The 13,137-nt window shown below is 44.8% G+C and overlaps 2 protein-coding genes across 7 annotated transcripts in view; one reads left to right on the top strand and one right to left on the bottom strand.

The window, feature by feature from the left end:
- Positions 1 to 8,188, bottom strand: part of TRANK1 (tetratricopeptide repeat and ankyrin repeat containing 1) — a 92,837-nt gene extending 84,649 nt beyond the window's left edge. For 3 of the 4 annotated variants that reach the window (XM_073332988.2, XM_073332987.2, XM_078851720.1), the window contains exon 1: positions 8,027 to 8,187. The gene's annotated coding sequence lies outside the window, so the exon portion shown is untranslated. Of the gene's footprint in view, positions 1 to 8,026 lie in introns of all 4 variants that reach the window. The other variant, XM_078851719.1, reaches the window with a different exon arrangement.
- Positions 8,189 to 8,325: 137 nt separating this feature from the next.
- MLH1 (mutL homolog 1) overlaps positions 8,326 to 13,137 on the top strand; it is a 32,164-nt gene continuing 27,352 nt past the window's right edge. The window contains exons 1-4 of one of the 3 annotated variants that reach the window (XM_073332997.2): positions 8,326 to 8,687; positions 10,610 to 10,700; positions 10,848 to 10,946; positions 12,888 to 12,961. In XM_073332997.2, coding sequence (XP_073189098.1) covers positions 8,572 to 8,687; positions 10,610 to 10,700; positions 10,848 to 10,946; positions 12,888 to 12,961 — 380 coding nt within the window. In that variant the 5' untranslated portion in view covers positions 8,326 to 8,571. Of the gene's footprint in view, positions 8,688 to 10,609; positions 10,701 to 10,847; positions 10,947 to 12,887; positions 12,962 to 13,137 lie in introns of those variants that run through there. The other 2 variants (XM_073332995.2, XM_073332998.2) reach the window with 2 other exon arrangements.

Below are 13,137 nucleotides of genomic sequence, written 5' to 3'. Positions count from 1 at the left end.
ACTTAAAATCTGCCTTTCATAGTTAATAAAATTTGTTTTGGGTATTATTAAACCCAGCTTATGCAATTTCTAATTGGGGCGGGGCAAGGAGCTGTGCATCTCTCTCTTCACACTGAGGAACAGGGCGAATTTTTATGAGCTTGTGTGTGCAGATTTTTCTATACAGTGCAAGACAGTATTATTTTGGGTTTATCTCCCAAAAGGGGCGGGCACATGACTGCTGGGTGAGTCATCTCATACAGAGCTGACTTCAGTCTGTCTGCAGCTGTGTGTGGCCCTACCTCTGTGTGTGTGTGCTGCAAGAAGCTGGAGAGCCTAATTCAGCAAAACAGGGAGACGGAATCCAGGCTGGTGGAGCAGGAGAGGCTCAGTGAAACCCCAGTACATCAGGTGGCATCCTGGACAGGGGGGGTCCAACCCGTCACACTATGGATATGTAATGGGCTCTGAAGACTAACAAAAAGTTAATGATCCTGCATACCAAGTAAAACTGGAAGTGCTAAAAGCAGATATGCCAAACCCTATACCAAAGTAACTGACTGGAGATGAGTTATTGACAATCCTCAGCAGGCAATAGAAGTGGGGAGCAATAGTAAATGCCCCAAATAGAATGGAAGAAGAAAAACTAAGTGATGTGTAATTCTATAACTTTCAACCCTCTGGAGACTGGCCAAGCTTACCAGAGGGAGAGAACAAAGAAACCTGGTTGCTATAAGAAACACAGTGCATATCTACATAGGGAAATTTACCAGCCTGATTATACAGGTATAATTTTACCACTATAATTATACTGGTATAACTCTTTGTTTGGAAACTCTTATTCCAGAATAAGGAGTCTTTTTCCACTTTAGTTTATACCGTTTTGGTATCTCTCGGCTTTTGGACTCACACACTTCTGTGGGTCCAGGGCATAAGGACCATACGGATGGTCCAGCCATACCATCCCTGGTACCGCCAGTTGCATCACAACCACCACTCATTGTCCTGCTTTGCCAGTACCAATTAGATTTCTTTTGCAAGAGGATCTTTGAGTGTTGGAAGAACTTGAATCCCCTCTACTAAATATCAAGAGGGATCTTCTGCAGATACTGCCATACCTCCCAGGTGCTACCGCACCCACAGGTGAAGGCATGGCAGCCAGTACCAACACAACTTCTGGTACGAACACAGCCACCGGTGCAGACATCTTTAGCCCCCACAACTCCTCCTGCCTCTATAGGAACAGGAGAAGATACCTCCTCAGACTCAGATGTCCATCCAAAATTTCTCTACCTCCCTGCCTGAGATGTCTCCCAAGGAAGAGACCCCATGAACCAGACAATGACCGATTTAACCACCTCTCTGGCAGGAGCACTCTTGGGGTCCCTCCCCCTTCCCTTATGCCTTTCTGGAATCCTTGGATCCTACACAGAGGCCAGTTCTATAGGATACCCTCATGCAAAAGGATCCACCAACGGGCAACCCCTGGTACCACAGGACTCACTCCCCTCCTCAAGAAGACCCTCTAGAACAGTGGTTCTTAACTTGGGGTGCTCGCACCCCCTGGGGTGTAAGACGCCCTTTCTGGGGGTGCAAGACATGCCAGATTTTTTTAGAAAGTAAATCATCAAAAATACAAATTAGGCACAGGCACATAAGTACAACTACTTTGTTTCATCAAACCTATGTATTTATTAACATTATACATTTAACAATTACTGTAATATACAAACAAAATATATCTAGGTTTAAAGAACTGACCTACTTCAATGATTTTTGATAAGGGGTACGAGAACATATTTTGAGAGCCAAAAGGGGTGCAGGCTGCAGTAAAGGTTAAGAACCACTGCTCTAGAAGAACAAGAGCTGAGAGTTGAGGAAGTAGCAGTGCCATCTAACAAGTTGTCCTCCTCACCAAATGAGGCTGTTATGCCTCTTCTCCCTCCCTACGCGGATAACTTCAAAGTCTTCCAAGAGGATAGCTAAGTCGTTGCAGGTCCCCTTGGAAGAAGTGCAGGAACCACAGCATGCCCTAGTAGATATCCTACATACCTCTCTGCATGGCAAAATAGCCTAACCTAAATATGTCACCAGCTTGAACAGTATGGCAAACACCAGTCACTATCTCATCTATTTGCAAGAGGGTGGACAAAAAAAATACTGCATACCTGCAACAAGCTTGGAATACCTCTTCTCCCAGCCCACCACAAATTCACTGGGGCTCAATGCCATAAAGGAAAGAAACAGAAAACATCACTCCAGATCTGCTCCTCAGGACAAGGAGCTTAAGCATCTGGTCCTTCTTGGCCACATTACAGTTCAGGATAGTTAACTACCATGGCCAAGTATGACTACACAAATTATCTCATTTTATTATGTGCCACAAGACCAGAAGGACCAGTTCCAGGCCTTCATCACTGAAGGTCAGAGGATTTCCAAAGCCTCTTTGCAGGGCTCACTGGATGCAGTGAACACAACTTTTTGCTCTATGGCAGCTGCCATAATTATGAACCGCACTTCCTGGCTGCAGTTCTCTGGACTCCTAAAGGAGGTCCAGAATACAATGGAGGATCTTTGAGGGCCCCAAGCTCTTCAGCAGGGCCACAGATGAATTCCTTCACTTATTAAAGGATTCTAGAGAGATCCTCCAATCCCTAGGCATCTACATCTCTGCAACCAAGAGAAAATTCGGACAGTCACAGACAGCACAATGGTGTCATCCTGTCCAGCACCAAACCTTCCAAAGAATCATGCAAGAAGAGGCCCAGATTCCTCAAGAAGGGCCCATCGTGCACTGTCACCTCCCAGTCAGCAACTTCTTCTAACCAGCCATTTTGACCCTTCAGTCAAGGGTCATTCTGCAATCTGCCTCTTATGCTCCACCACCCTCTCACCTTCCCCTCCATCAGACAGGGATCATCTTTCTCATTTCAAACCTTCGAGAGTACATCACATCAGACAGCTAGATACTAGAAGTCATTACATCAGGCTATGCCATTCACTTCAGCTCCATCCCTTCCACGCCCCCTTCCCCTTTCAGGGGTTCTTCTCATGAGGGTCTCTCAAGGCAGGTCATACAATCCCTCCTGCTCCTGGCGGTGATTGAACCAGTTCTCCTCTCTTTCATTGGGAAACAGTTCTACTGCAGGTACTTCTCGATACCCAAGACGAAAGGAAGATAGAGACCAATCATGAACCTAAGGAATCAGAACACATTCAGGATGGGAACCTTAGTAGCAATAATATTGTCATTTGATTCAGGTGACTGGTTTGTGGTCCTCAACCTTCAGGATGCATATTCTCATATAGCAATGCATCCAGCTCACAGATGCTTCCTGCAGTTTGTCATTGACAATGGCCATGGTTAGCACTGGGTTCTTCCCTTTTGCCTTTCCATTACAGAGGTCCTCTTTGTTGTTGCGGCCTACCTGTGGCTGTAATAGAGAGAGAGAGCCTAGAGCACTGGGCCTGCTGCAAGACTTGAGGCCCGAACCACAGTCAGAAAAGCCAGGCTGTGCTATGAGCCAAAGTCAGGCTCTGTCATAAAGCAGACGCTTGCTTACAAGTTCACTGTCTGGTACATGAACTTGGCAAAGGTACAACAAGCCTTGCTAAAACACAGGCACTCCTAAGTACAGGACATTTATGTAAACACATTCCTGGGAGATGGTACAGGAACACACTGACCCTGAGTAAGAGAAGGATGGGAGGACAGAATAATGAATGAATAATGAATGTTTTGTTCAAACCAGGAGGTACAAGGTGTAGAGTTGGTAACTAACCATATCAGGAGTATAATACGTAACTTGTTCATATCCATGTATCAAAGAGAAATAATGAGAGGGGTACCTTTGTCCAGCCTAGAGGGCAGCATATATTCCTGCTGTTGACTCAGCTGGTCCATTGTCGTGAGCATACATGTGTTAGTGTACTTTTAACCATGGAGCCAGGGCACTAGGATCGTGCTTCATCAATAATAAACCTGGCCAAGTGCCTTCACCACCGAACCGAGTCTGTGGTCTTTCTGAGTAGTGCTATCAAGGTCTGCTGAACCAGTTATCTGTGCGGGGCTGGGACTGTATACCGAGAGAACACACACACACACCCACCCACCCAACAGACAACATTGGTGACCCCAACTGTTGATTTGGTAAGTGGCGAGCTGTCTGCTGTAGGGGTTGCAACCTAACATGACAGAAAACTCCGAGCTAGGGAACCACCTAATTCCCTCCCTAGATATCTTCACAGATTTTAATAAGGTTTGGACACACTGGGTAACAAAAAAAAAAAAAAGCAGTCCATATGAGTTTAAAAAACAAAGTGGGGAAGAAACATGGAATAGAATCTGTAAGGCTAGGGCAGAGACTGTAGCCCTGAAAAATAATAATAAGAGTAAGAAATGTATAATATTGCAAACTATGAACAGGACTGTTAAATGGTTAAGACAACACACCACAAAATTGATGGGGCAAGTAACAGAAACAAAGAAAAAGTGAGAAGAAACAACAGAAGCAAAAAAACACTGGAAAGCACAGGAACAGAATAGAAAATTAGAAACAGCTGTAGAGAATCTGCAAAGAAGAGAAGTGCCATCCCCCATTATAAATCTTGTTGGGCAACAACAGACTTTGGGTACTTATATAGTGCCTAAAGAATAGGGATGGAAATGGAAAAAGATGGCCCTAGCAAAATTAAAACATGGAACATGGGATGATTGGAATGGGTGTTGCAATGGGGACATGTGGAATGACCTAGACCAGCCACCTAACAACCCATTGGCAGGGACCACCACACTGCAACCACCACTGTAGGATAAGAGCCAGGTTCTGGTAAATCCTAAACTGAGATCTAGACTGGGTCCTGTTAGAACAGGAGAAATAAGTGCACAGGAGCGAGAAGAAGCAAACAATACTGTCACTGGATTGGTAAATCATATGAAGGACAAAACGGAACAGTTCACAGAGCATATTAGGAGACAGGAGGTGCAACATGATTGCAGGGGAGTGGATAAAAAAGAATTTCAAAGTGAAAAATCAAGAGAGTGAGCAGTTTAACACCTAGAATTGATGCAGTATCACACAGAGTTACCCAGAAACAGTTAACTGCAGCAGGCAAGGACACTCCTGCAATCCATTTGGCATACAGACAAAAACAACAGACACAAGGGGAACAAATTCAGGTTTTGGAAGAGCTGATAATCACCCCCCACTCTCCTCTCAGAGCCAGGATAAAAACCAGGGGTTATGGATTCCCAACTGCTTTAGCCCATGGAGCCCCACTCCTCCCGCAGAGCTAATAATATAACCTTCTTACTCAAATATTTATACATACCAGTTAAGTTTTCCTTTATATCTTCTCTCAGTTTGCTAAACTTGCTGCTGCTGCCTGTCCTTTAAGATAACTTGATAAAGGTAAAAACAATCTCTCTTGGCTGAGGTCTCCCTCCCCATCCTAGATTGCTCTTCCTTCCCCTCCCCCCCCCACTTCTGCCCTCTCTTTGTTTTAAAAACTAAATGTAAAATTGTTACAGTTATTACAGAAATCTCCACTGCTAAAAAAAGTGAACCAACTGAAGACAAAGCAACACAACAAACAGAGAAAACAAGGTAAAAACTTCACTTTAATTAAGTCAGGCGAATTAATTATTTTAAGCCTTCAGGAATGCAACAGCTGAAAATACTCCTAACTTTCTTGAAGATATGGTTGCCAAGCAACAGAAATTCAGGTTTCTAATCCTAACCACTGACTAATATTTGAAACATGAGTTTTCCTTGTTTCCATATAGCAGTTTTTAAAATAAAGTAATGGAAAATTCCTTCAGTTACTAAATTAATATAGCAAAGTGGGCACTTAATTTTTATTAATTCTTATTAAAAAGAATTAAATGAAAAGGTAAATACTTGCTTATTTACATGTTTAACTTTTTTGTTTACCTGTCTGTTTTCTAAATAATAATAATTTTGAGCTCTTAATGCCTTATCTTGTATAGTTATGAATACAATTCTGACACCATTCATCTTTAATTGTAAGCTGTCACGTATGTTGTCCTGTGTCCTTGTATTGTGTGTGTGTGTGTCACGAGTTGTTTGTTTGTTTTAATTCTGTTGCAACAAAAATCTATTTTATACTTTTTTTTAAATGTAAGTGGTACCACATTATTTTAATATTACAGTTGGGGTATAACCATCATACTATTATTAATAACCAACTAATTTTTGCAAACCTCAAAAATGCCTCATTTATAAATACATACGTATACATATATTTTTGCCTCAACAAATAATGCAACTGCAAACAAAAACAATTTCCCTTTTATTAATCATGGCTTTTTATTCAAAGAGAAAATTGTAAGGGGAAACTTCAACATTAATGCAAAGGTAACATTAACAAAGTGAAAAGGAGTACTTGTGGCACCTTAGAGACTAACCAATTTATTTGAGCATGAGCTTTCGTGAGCTACAGCTCACTTCATCGGATGCATGCCGTGGAAACTGCAGCAGACTTTATTTATACACAGAGAATATGAAAAAATACCTCTTCCCACCCCACTGTCCTGCTGGTAATAGCTTAAGTGTCAATTTCTTGTTTGGGTTCTTATAAAAGTTGTTTATGCATTAAATAATAAGATATAGTTATTAGAATGTTATAACAAAAATGGTTTAAAATATATTACAATATATACTATGTCTGGTTATGTTGCAAAATGTTAAAGCTAACCAAACAATTTCAACAGGTTTCCAGCTTTGCCTCCCAAATACAACCAAGTGTCATAAAAGTTTAATACTCTCAATGTGTTTATATAGACCTGCATTTAAAATTAAGTTTGGTTTACTTTTTATACTCTTTTCTTTTATGTTATGTTAAAAGGACATACTGGTTGTTAAAGTTTGTGCTTCTAAACAGTTAAAAGTGGAATTGGTATCACAAGCAAATTAACTCTGAAAAACTTGGATAAAAATTCTGTTACTAACTCTTTTGCTAAAACAGAGTGCTCAGCAGGAGAGAGCAGTACACTTCTCAGAAGATTGTGAGCACCTATTTTAGCAGTCAAGAAGTATATTTATTATGAAAAATTAGTAATGCACATGTTAAGTGAAAAGGAACATCTATGCAACAACTGCAAAAGTATCTAAAACAGGTTTATTTGTGCTAAAGAATTGGGAAAATCAGAACAAAAGTATAGCTTGTGTTATAAAAGACTTGGTCCCTATTACACTGTAAACAAACTAAATTAAATTAATCTGTATATTAAATTTGGGTTACCAAAGAAATGTAAAACAAACAAGCAAAAATCTTTATTATGTGAACCAAGATAAGTTGTTTAAGGATGCATCCCACAGACCGAAGACAGAAGAAGTTATCAGTGCACAGTGAAGAAACGCCTGGGCATCGAGAAAAGAAAAATGAAGTTCTTTATAACTAACAGACTGGTCAACTACACCTCAGTCTACCATATATGGACAATTAAGTAGGCAATCAGCTAGAAACCACTGGACTAGGCCTAACTGTCATTTAAACTGTATATTATTGAGCAAGTGAATTCACGTGCCTGTGGTTTTAAATCCTTATCACTGAAGTATGGATGAATTTGGCTACTATGTAAAAAGCAACTGTATTATTGCTGTATACTTGTTAATTAATATACTAGCATCTTATCAGGAATGTGCACAAGACTCGAGGGCTGGGCAAAAGACTATTTGCAGTTTGGTATTTCTCAAAATAGGAGACTCCAAAATCTAAGCAGAATTATGGGTTACATTTCAAGATTATCTGAATCTGGAATATCCATTTGGAATGAGGGTAATATGAAATATATAGATATAGATATATATAACTATTTCGACCACCAGGCAACGGAACTGTCTCTGAACCTGTACTTCATGGTATGAAGAGCCTGGCTACCGAAGACAGTATCTCACTGATATTGTGCATGACATTGCTGAACTGTTTAACCAAATACAAGTACAATATCAAGGAACTAACTGCAGCAAACAATATGAAGGCAAGGAAAAAACAAATTGGTCAAGAAATTATTTGTAATGCTTACGCATAAGCCTCTACGCAGGGACCCCCTGGCCTGCAGCGTCAGATGGAACAACCCAGGCCCCCCCGCGTGCAGTTGTTCGGGGCCCCCGGCAGCTCCCACAACTCTATGCGCCACGCAGAACCACTTGCAGAGCGGCCTGCCGGCCCCCTAAATGTCAAGTCGTGACAGGGGGATCAGCCAATAGGAACGAGCGCGTTCGCGAACACAAGTAACCACCTCCCTACCCCCCCACCATTCCCCGCCCCCAGGGTGCGGGCAGGGAACGATGGGAGTTGTAGTTCTGCGCCACACAGCTGCCGGACCAGCCCCGCCGATTGACACCCGCGCCTTCCAATCGGCAGCTGCCAAGGCTCTCGCCCGCAACGGTTTGGCGCGAGTCTGCTGGGTTCGCGACCCTACTTTGCCGCGCGCCCGCAGGAGCGAGGAGGGGAAGGGCGGGGATCGTAGCGCGAGCCCCTCCTCGCTCCTCCCACTTGGGTCTGGTGGTCTCCCTTTCCCCGCTCAGAGATCCCGGCCCCTCAGCATCTCCCGCCCGGGCGCGCCTCATGGCGCTGATGGCTGGCGTGATCCGGCGGCTGGACGAGGTCGTGGTGAACCGCATCGCGGCCGGCGAGGTCATCCAGAGGCCGGCCAACGCCATCAAGGAGATGCTGGAGAACTGGTAACGCGGCCGGGGGGGAGGGCACCTGCCCGATACACCCCCGGGCCGCGCACGCGGGCAGGGGGGCTGGGCGGTTGGTGCGCGTGGCGGGGGCAAGCGGCAGTTACGCTCAACGCAGCCCGACCGGCTTCGGTCCTGGCGCCCGCCGGCGGCGCTCCGGTGCCCCCGGGCGCATCGCTGGGCTGCCCCCATCTCGCCACGGAAGCTGGGGGTGGCTGGAAGTGGCCGCGAACGTGCCCTGCGGCTGCCCTGAAGGCGAAGGGCAAAGGCCGCTCCTGGGGGCGGGAAACGCCACCCTTGGGGTTCTCCTTGGCGGGCGCTGCCCTTTAGTTAGGCGAGGGTTGCCAACCTCCTACTCACACAAACCCCAGCACCGAGGCCCCGCCCCTTCCCCGAGGCCCCGCCTCTTGCTCACTCCACCCCCCCCCCCCGGTCCACCCTCACTCGCTCATTTTCACCGGCCTGGGCGCGGGGTTGGGGTGCAGGAGGGGGCTCTGGGATGGGGGGGGCTGAGGGATTCGGAGTGGGCTGCGGGTTGGGATATGGGCTCTGGGCTGGAGGTGTGGGCTCTGGGTGGGGCTGGGGAGGAGAGGTTCAGGATCCGCTGGTGGGAATACAGGCTGGGGAAGGGGATTGGGCTGGGAGGGGTTGCAGGCTCCGGGCTGCGGGGGTGGAGCTGAGGGGTTTGGAGTGTGGGAGGGGATATGGGCTCTGGGCTCCGGGTGTGAGGTTTCAGGTGTGAAGCCAGAAATGAGGGGTTCATGGTGTGGGAGGAGGCTCTGGGCTGGGGTAGGGAATGGGAGGGAGCTATGAGGGCTCCAGCTGGGGGGTGTGGGGTCTGGTGGCGGTCTGGGGATCAGGGATTTGGGGTGCACAAGGGTGCTCCAGGCTGGAACTGAGGGGTTTGGAGGGTGGGAGGGGGATCAGCGCTGGGGTAGGAGATGGGGGTGTGGGGTGGATGAGGGCTCTGGCTGGGGGTGCAAGTTCTGGAGTGGGGCTGGGGATGAGGGGTTCAGGGTGGGGGAGGGTGCTCTGGGCTCTTTTGTAGGGCAGGGGGTTGGGGCATGGGAGGGGGTTGGGTGCCGGCTCTGGGCAGAGCTTACCTCAAACAGCTCCCAGAAGCAGCAGCATATCCCCCCTCTGGCTCCTACACAATGGCATGGCCAGGCAGCTCTGTGCACTGCCCTGTCTGCTGGTGCTGCCCCTGCAGCTCCAATTGGCTGAGGTTCCCGGCCAGTGGGAGCTGCAGAGCCAGTGCTTGGGGTGGGGGCAATGTGCAGAGGCCCCTGGCTGCCCCTGTGTGTAGGAGCCAGAGGGAGGACATGCTGCTGCTTCTGGGAGCCGTGTGGAGCCAGGGTAGGCAGGGAGCCTACATTAACCCCGCTGTGCCGCCAACCAGACTCTTAACGGCTTGGTCAGTAGTGCTGACCGGAGCTGCCAGGGTCCCTTTTCGACAGGGCAAACTGGACCCCTGGCAACCCTAATTTAACCCCTTGGTGCCTGTAGGCATCACACCCCCAGTGTGCTGCTGGGATTGGAGAAAATGGGCTAACAGTCCTTGACAGCATTAAACTGCATAACTCTTTCCCCCCCTTACTGGCAGCTTTGGGCTACAAGGTTTATTGCATGATGATATCAGTCAGAAAAGAAGGGACTGGCTCCCGGTGTCTTTGCCTTTTGGTGGCCTGGCTCCAGAATGGGGGGCGGGGAGAGGAACATAGGGGAGACTGATGCCATGACCCCAAAAACCCTCACAGCAGCCATGCTGAAAGGTTAGACTCATTGCTGTTAGCTGTTTAGTAATTGTTATGAGAAGAGGGAGGGAGGGGGCATAATATAAATTGCAGTATAATTGCAGACTAGATTTCTTTGAAAGAAAATGTCACTTAACTGGACACTGAGAGATGCTTTGCTTTTTGCAGTTTGGATGCCAAATCTACCAGCATCCAGGTGATCGTTAAGGAAGGAGGTCTGAAACTCATTCAAATCCAAGATAATGGGTGTGGAATCAGGGTAGGTAAACCTACTGGACAGGTACAGGTTGGTGTAGTGCTTACTTGTGGACTTCGTTTTCACACATTCATCAGAAATTTTTCCCTGCCTTAAGAAATTGTGGAAATAGAAATGAAATGTTAATGCGTGTCTGTCTGTCTTATATAGAAAGAAGATTTGAATATTGTGTGTGAGAGATTCACTACAAGCAAATTGCAAAAATTTGAAGATCTGGCTAGTATTTCTACATATGGGTTTAGGGGAGAGGTAAGTTTATGATTAACAGCTTTTTCATTGCTACTATGTGTTGTAAAGGGATGTAGTTGGTTTCTGATTCCTGAAGTCATTTTTAAAAGATCGAGTTTCTTATGAGACTCCATCTTGGCGCTGAGTATGGTTGGTGTGCATGTGGGGGAGTGTTTAGGGTGGAGGTAGAGTGCAAGGAAAAGATGAGTGATGTGGAAGCCAGGAAGTGTGTGTTAACTGCGGGGGATGGGTAGACAAATCTATTTAAGTGATCTGGCGAAGATTAGTTTTTGGGGTCACTTTGGTCCTCTTCCCCCATTGATATTTGAGCACTAGGGAGCATGTTGGTTCTCCCCCAGAAGAGATGGAGCAGTTTGGGTTGGGGAGAGTAAAGAGGAGGAGATTGTTGGAATAAGACCCAAGCTGTGGAGCCTCTAGAACTGCTGACTGAGATCCCAGGGTTGGCGGTAGTGAAACTGACTGGTTTGCAGAGGTGTTTGGCCTCCTGGCAGAAGATTACAGTGCCACCAGCAGGATAATTGTGTCTGGGGTGGAAGAATTTTACATGTGGATCTGTAGGGGGACCAAGTTGGAGATAGAAGGATTAAGTACTGTCAACTCAGAATCACCTCCCCTCCCCTTTTGTGCCTATGAACCTATAAGTTCCCCTGCCACTTTTGTGAAGGATGTGCTGTGGCAATGTGCCTTTAGAAAGAACAAGAAGTAGTTACATCCTTAAAAATTGCCATCATAGGATCTGTAGTGTGTATTTTATACTCAGTATAAGACTAAAACAAAACTGAGGAAATATGCAAAATAAAAGCAGGTTATACAGAAAATGCATTAATAAAAAGAGGTACTATGATTTTGTTAATGCAGCTAAAAGCTTCTATGCAAAGGAAGGAATAATAATTACAGTTTATACCCTGTTATGTCTGAGATCTTAGAGCTCTGATTGCTGTGCAAACTGGGAGGGAAGGAGACAGCCTCATGCCCTGCTTTTTCTATCCATTGACCCACACTGTGAAGTTGCAAGCAAGTTAGGCTTCTCCTGTTGGCTTAATTTAAAACTGGCTCCCTTTGAGATCCACTCCCCTGAGCAGTGTGTGTTTAAATGGATTCACAGGGAGTTCTTCCCCTTTGACGACTGGCTGCAAAACTTAATAGTTATCTCTTTAACAAAAGTGATAGCCCTTCTTATCACCACTTAATTTTAATTAGCTCTTCCTAGTTCCTTGATCATCCCAGTTCTTTGGAAGATCTAGGGTTTAGCCTTGTCTTTCAATCTCACACAAAATAATAAAATAAAATTAGAAGTTTTGAAAGCAATAAAAGAAAAAGCATATTGTGTCATAATGCAAATATATAAATATGTTGTAAATATATTTGTTTCAAAACACATTCCTTGGTAATTTTCAACCTGAAAAGGGAGAGGGATGGGAATGAATTTATGCCCTTTTTGCTTTATGATGTATTGAGAAGACTAGAAATAACTTTTAAAATTTTAAATAATGTGAATTTTTAGGCCTGTCTTTTCTTTTTGGGTGGAGATCTCCTGTCAAGAACCCAGAGATGTAGGCTGGGAGCTCTTCAGCCCTTAATTTTTGTTTTTTTTTTTTAAATATTTCAGTTTCTATTTAAAAAGGAAATCAAGAAGGTAAAAAGCTACTTCTGAGTAGAATCCTTTAAAGGAAAATAGTGCATTGATTAAGAACTGTCAAGCCTTTAATTATACCAGTGTCACTGGTTCTGTGTTAATACTTAGTCTATCCTGTATTTGCTATTAAAATGTTGACATATACCACTTACAAGTAATTAACAAATAGGGAATATCGCAGTAACATGAATTACTTGCAAATGGTAAATGTCTACATTTTAATCGCTACCACTGTAGAAGTATTAATTCCAAAATTAATATTTTCTTGAGTGAGGTTTGTAAAAGTTCATTTTTTCCCCCTATAGGCATTGGCTAGCATAAGTCATGTTGCCCATGTTACTGTCACAACTAAAACTGCTGATGCAAAGTGTGCATACAGGTATGCTGTGTATTCACTCTCTTAAAAAGTTTATGTTGTGTGTAATAAACATTTATTCTCTTTTCAAAGTTGTTAATAATATGGATGGTATCTTGGATACAAATAAAGTCATGGAAGGGATGATTTTAAGAGGAGGGCATGGTCATTCAGGACAGAGGAAAAGGGGAGTTTCAGGC

This window comes from Lepidochelys kempii, chromosome 2 (genome assembly GCF_965140285.1).
Source record: "Lepidochelys kempii isolate rLepKem1 chromosome 2, rLepKem1.hap1, whole genome shotgun sequence".
Classification (NCBI taxonomy): Eukaryota; Metazoa; Chordata; order Testudines; family Cheloniidae; genus Lepidochelys; species Lepidochelys kempii.
The sequence above is the reverse complement of the archived record's forward strand: the minus strand, read 5'-3'. Positions and strand labels throughout refer to the sequence as shown.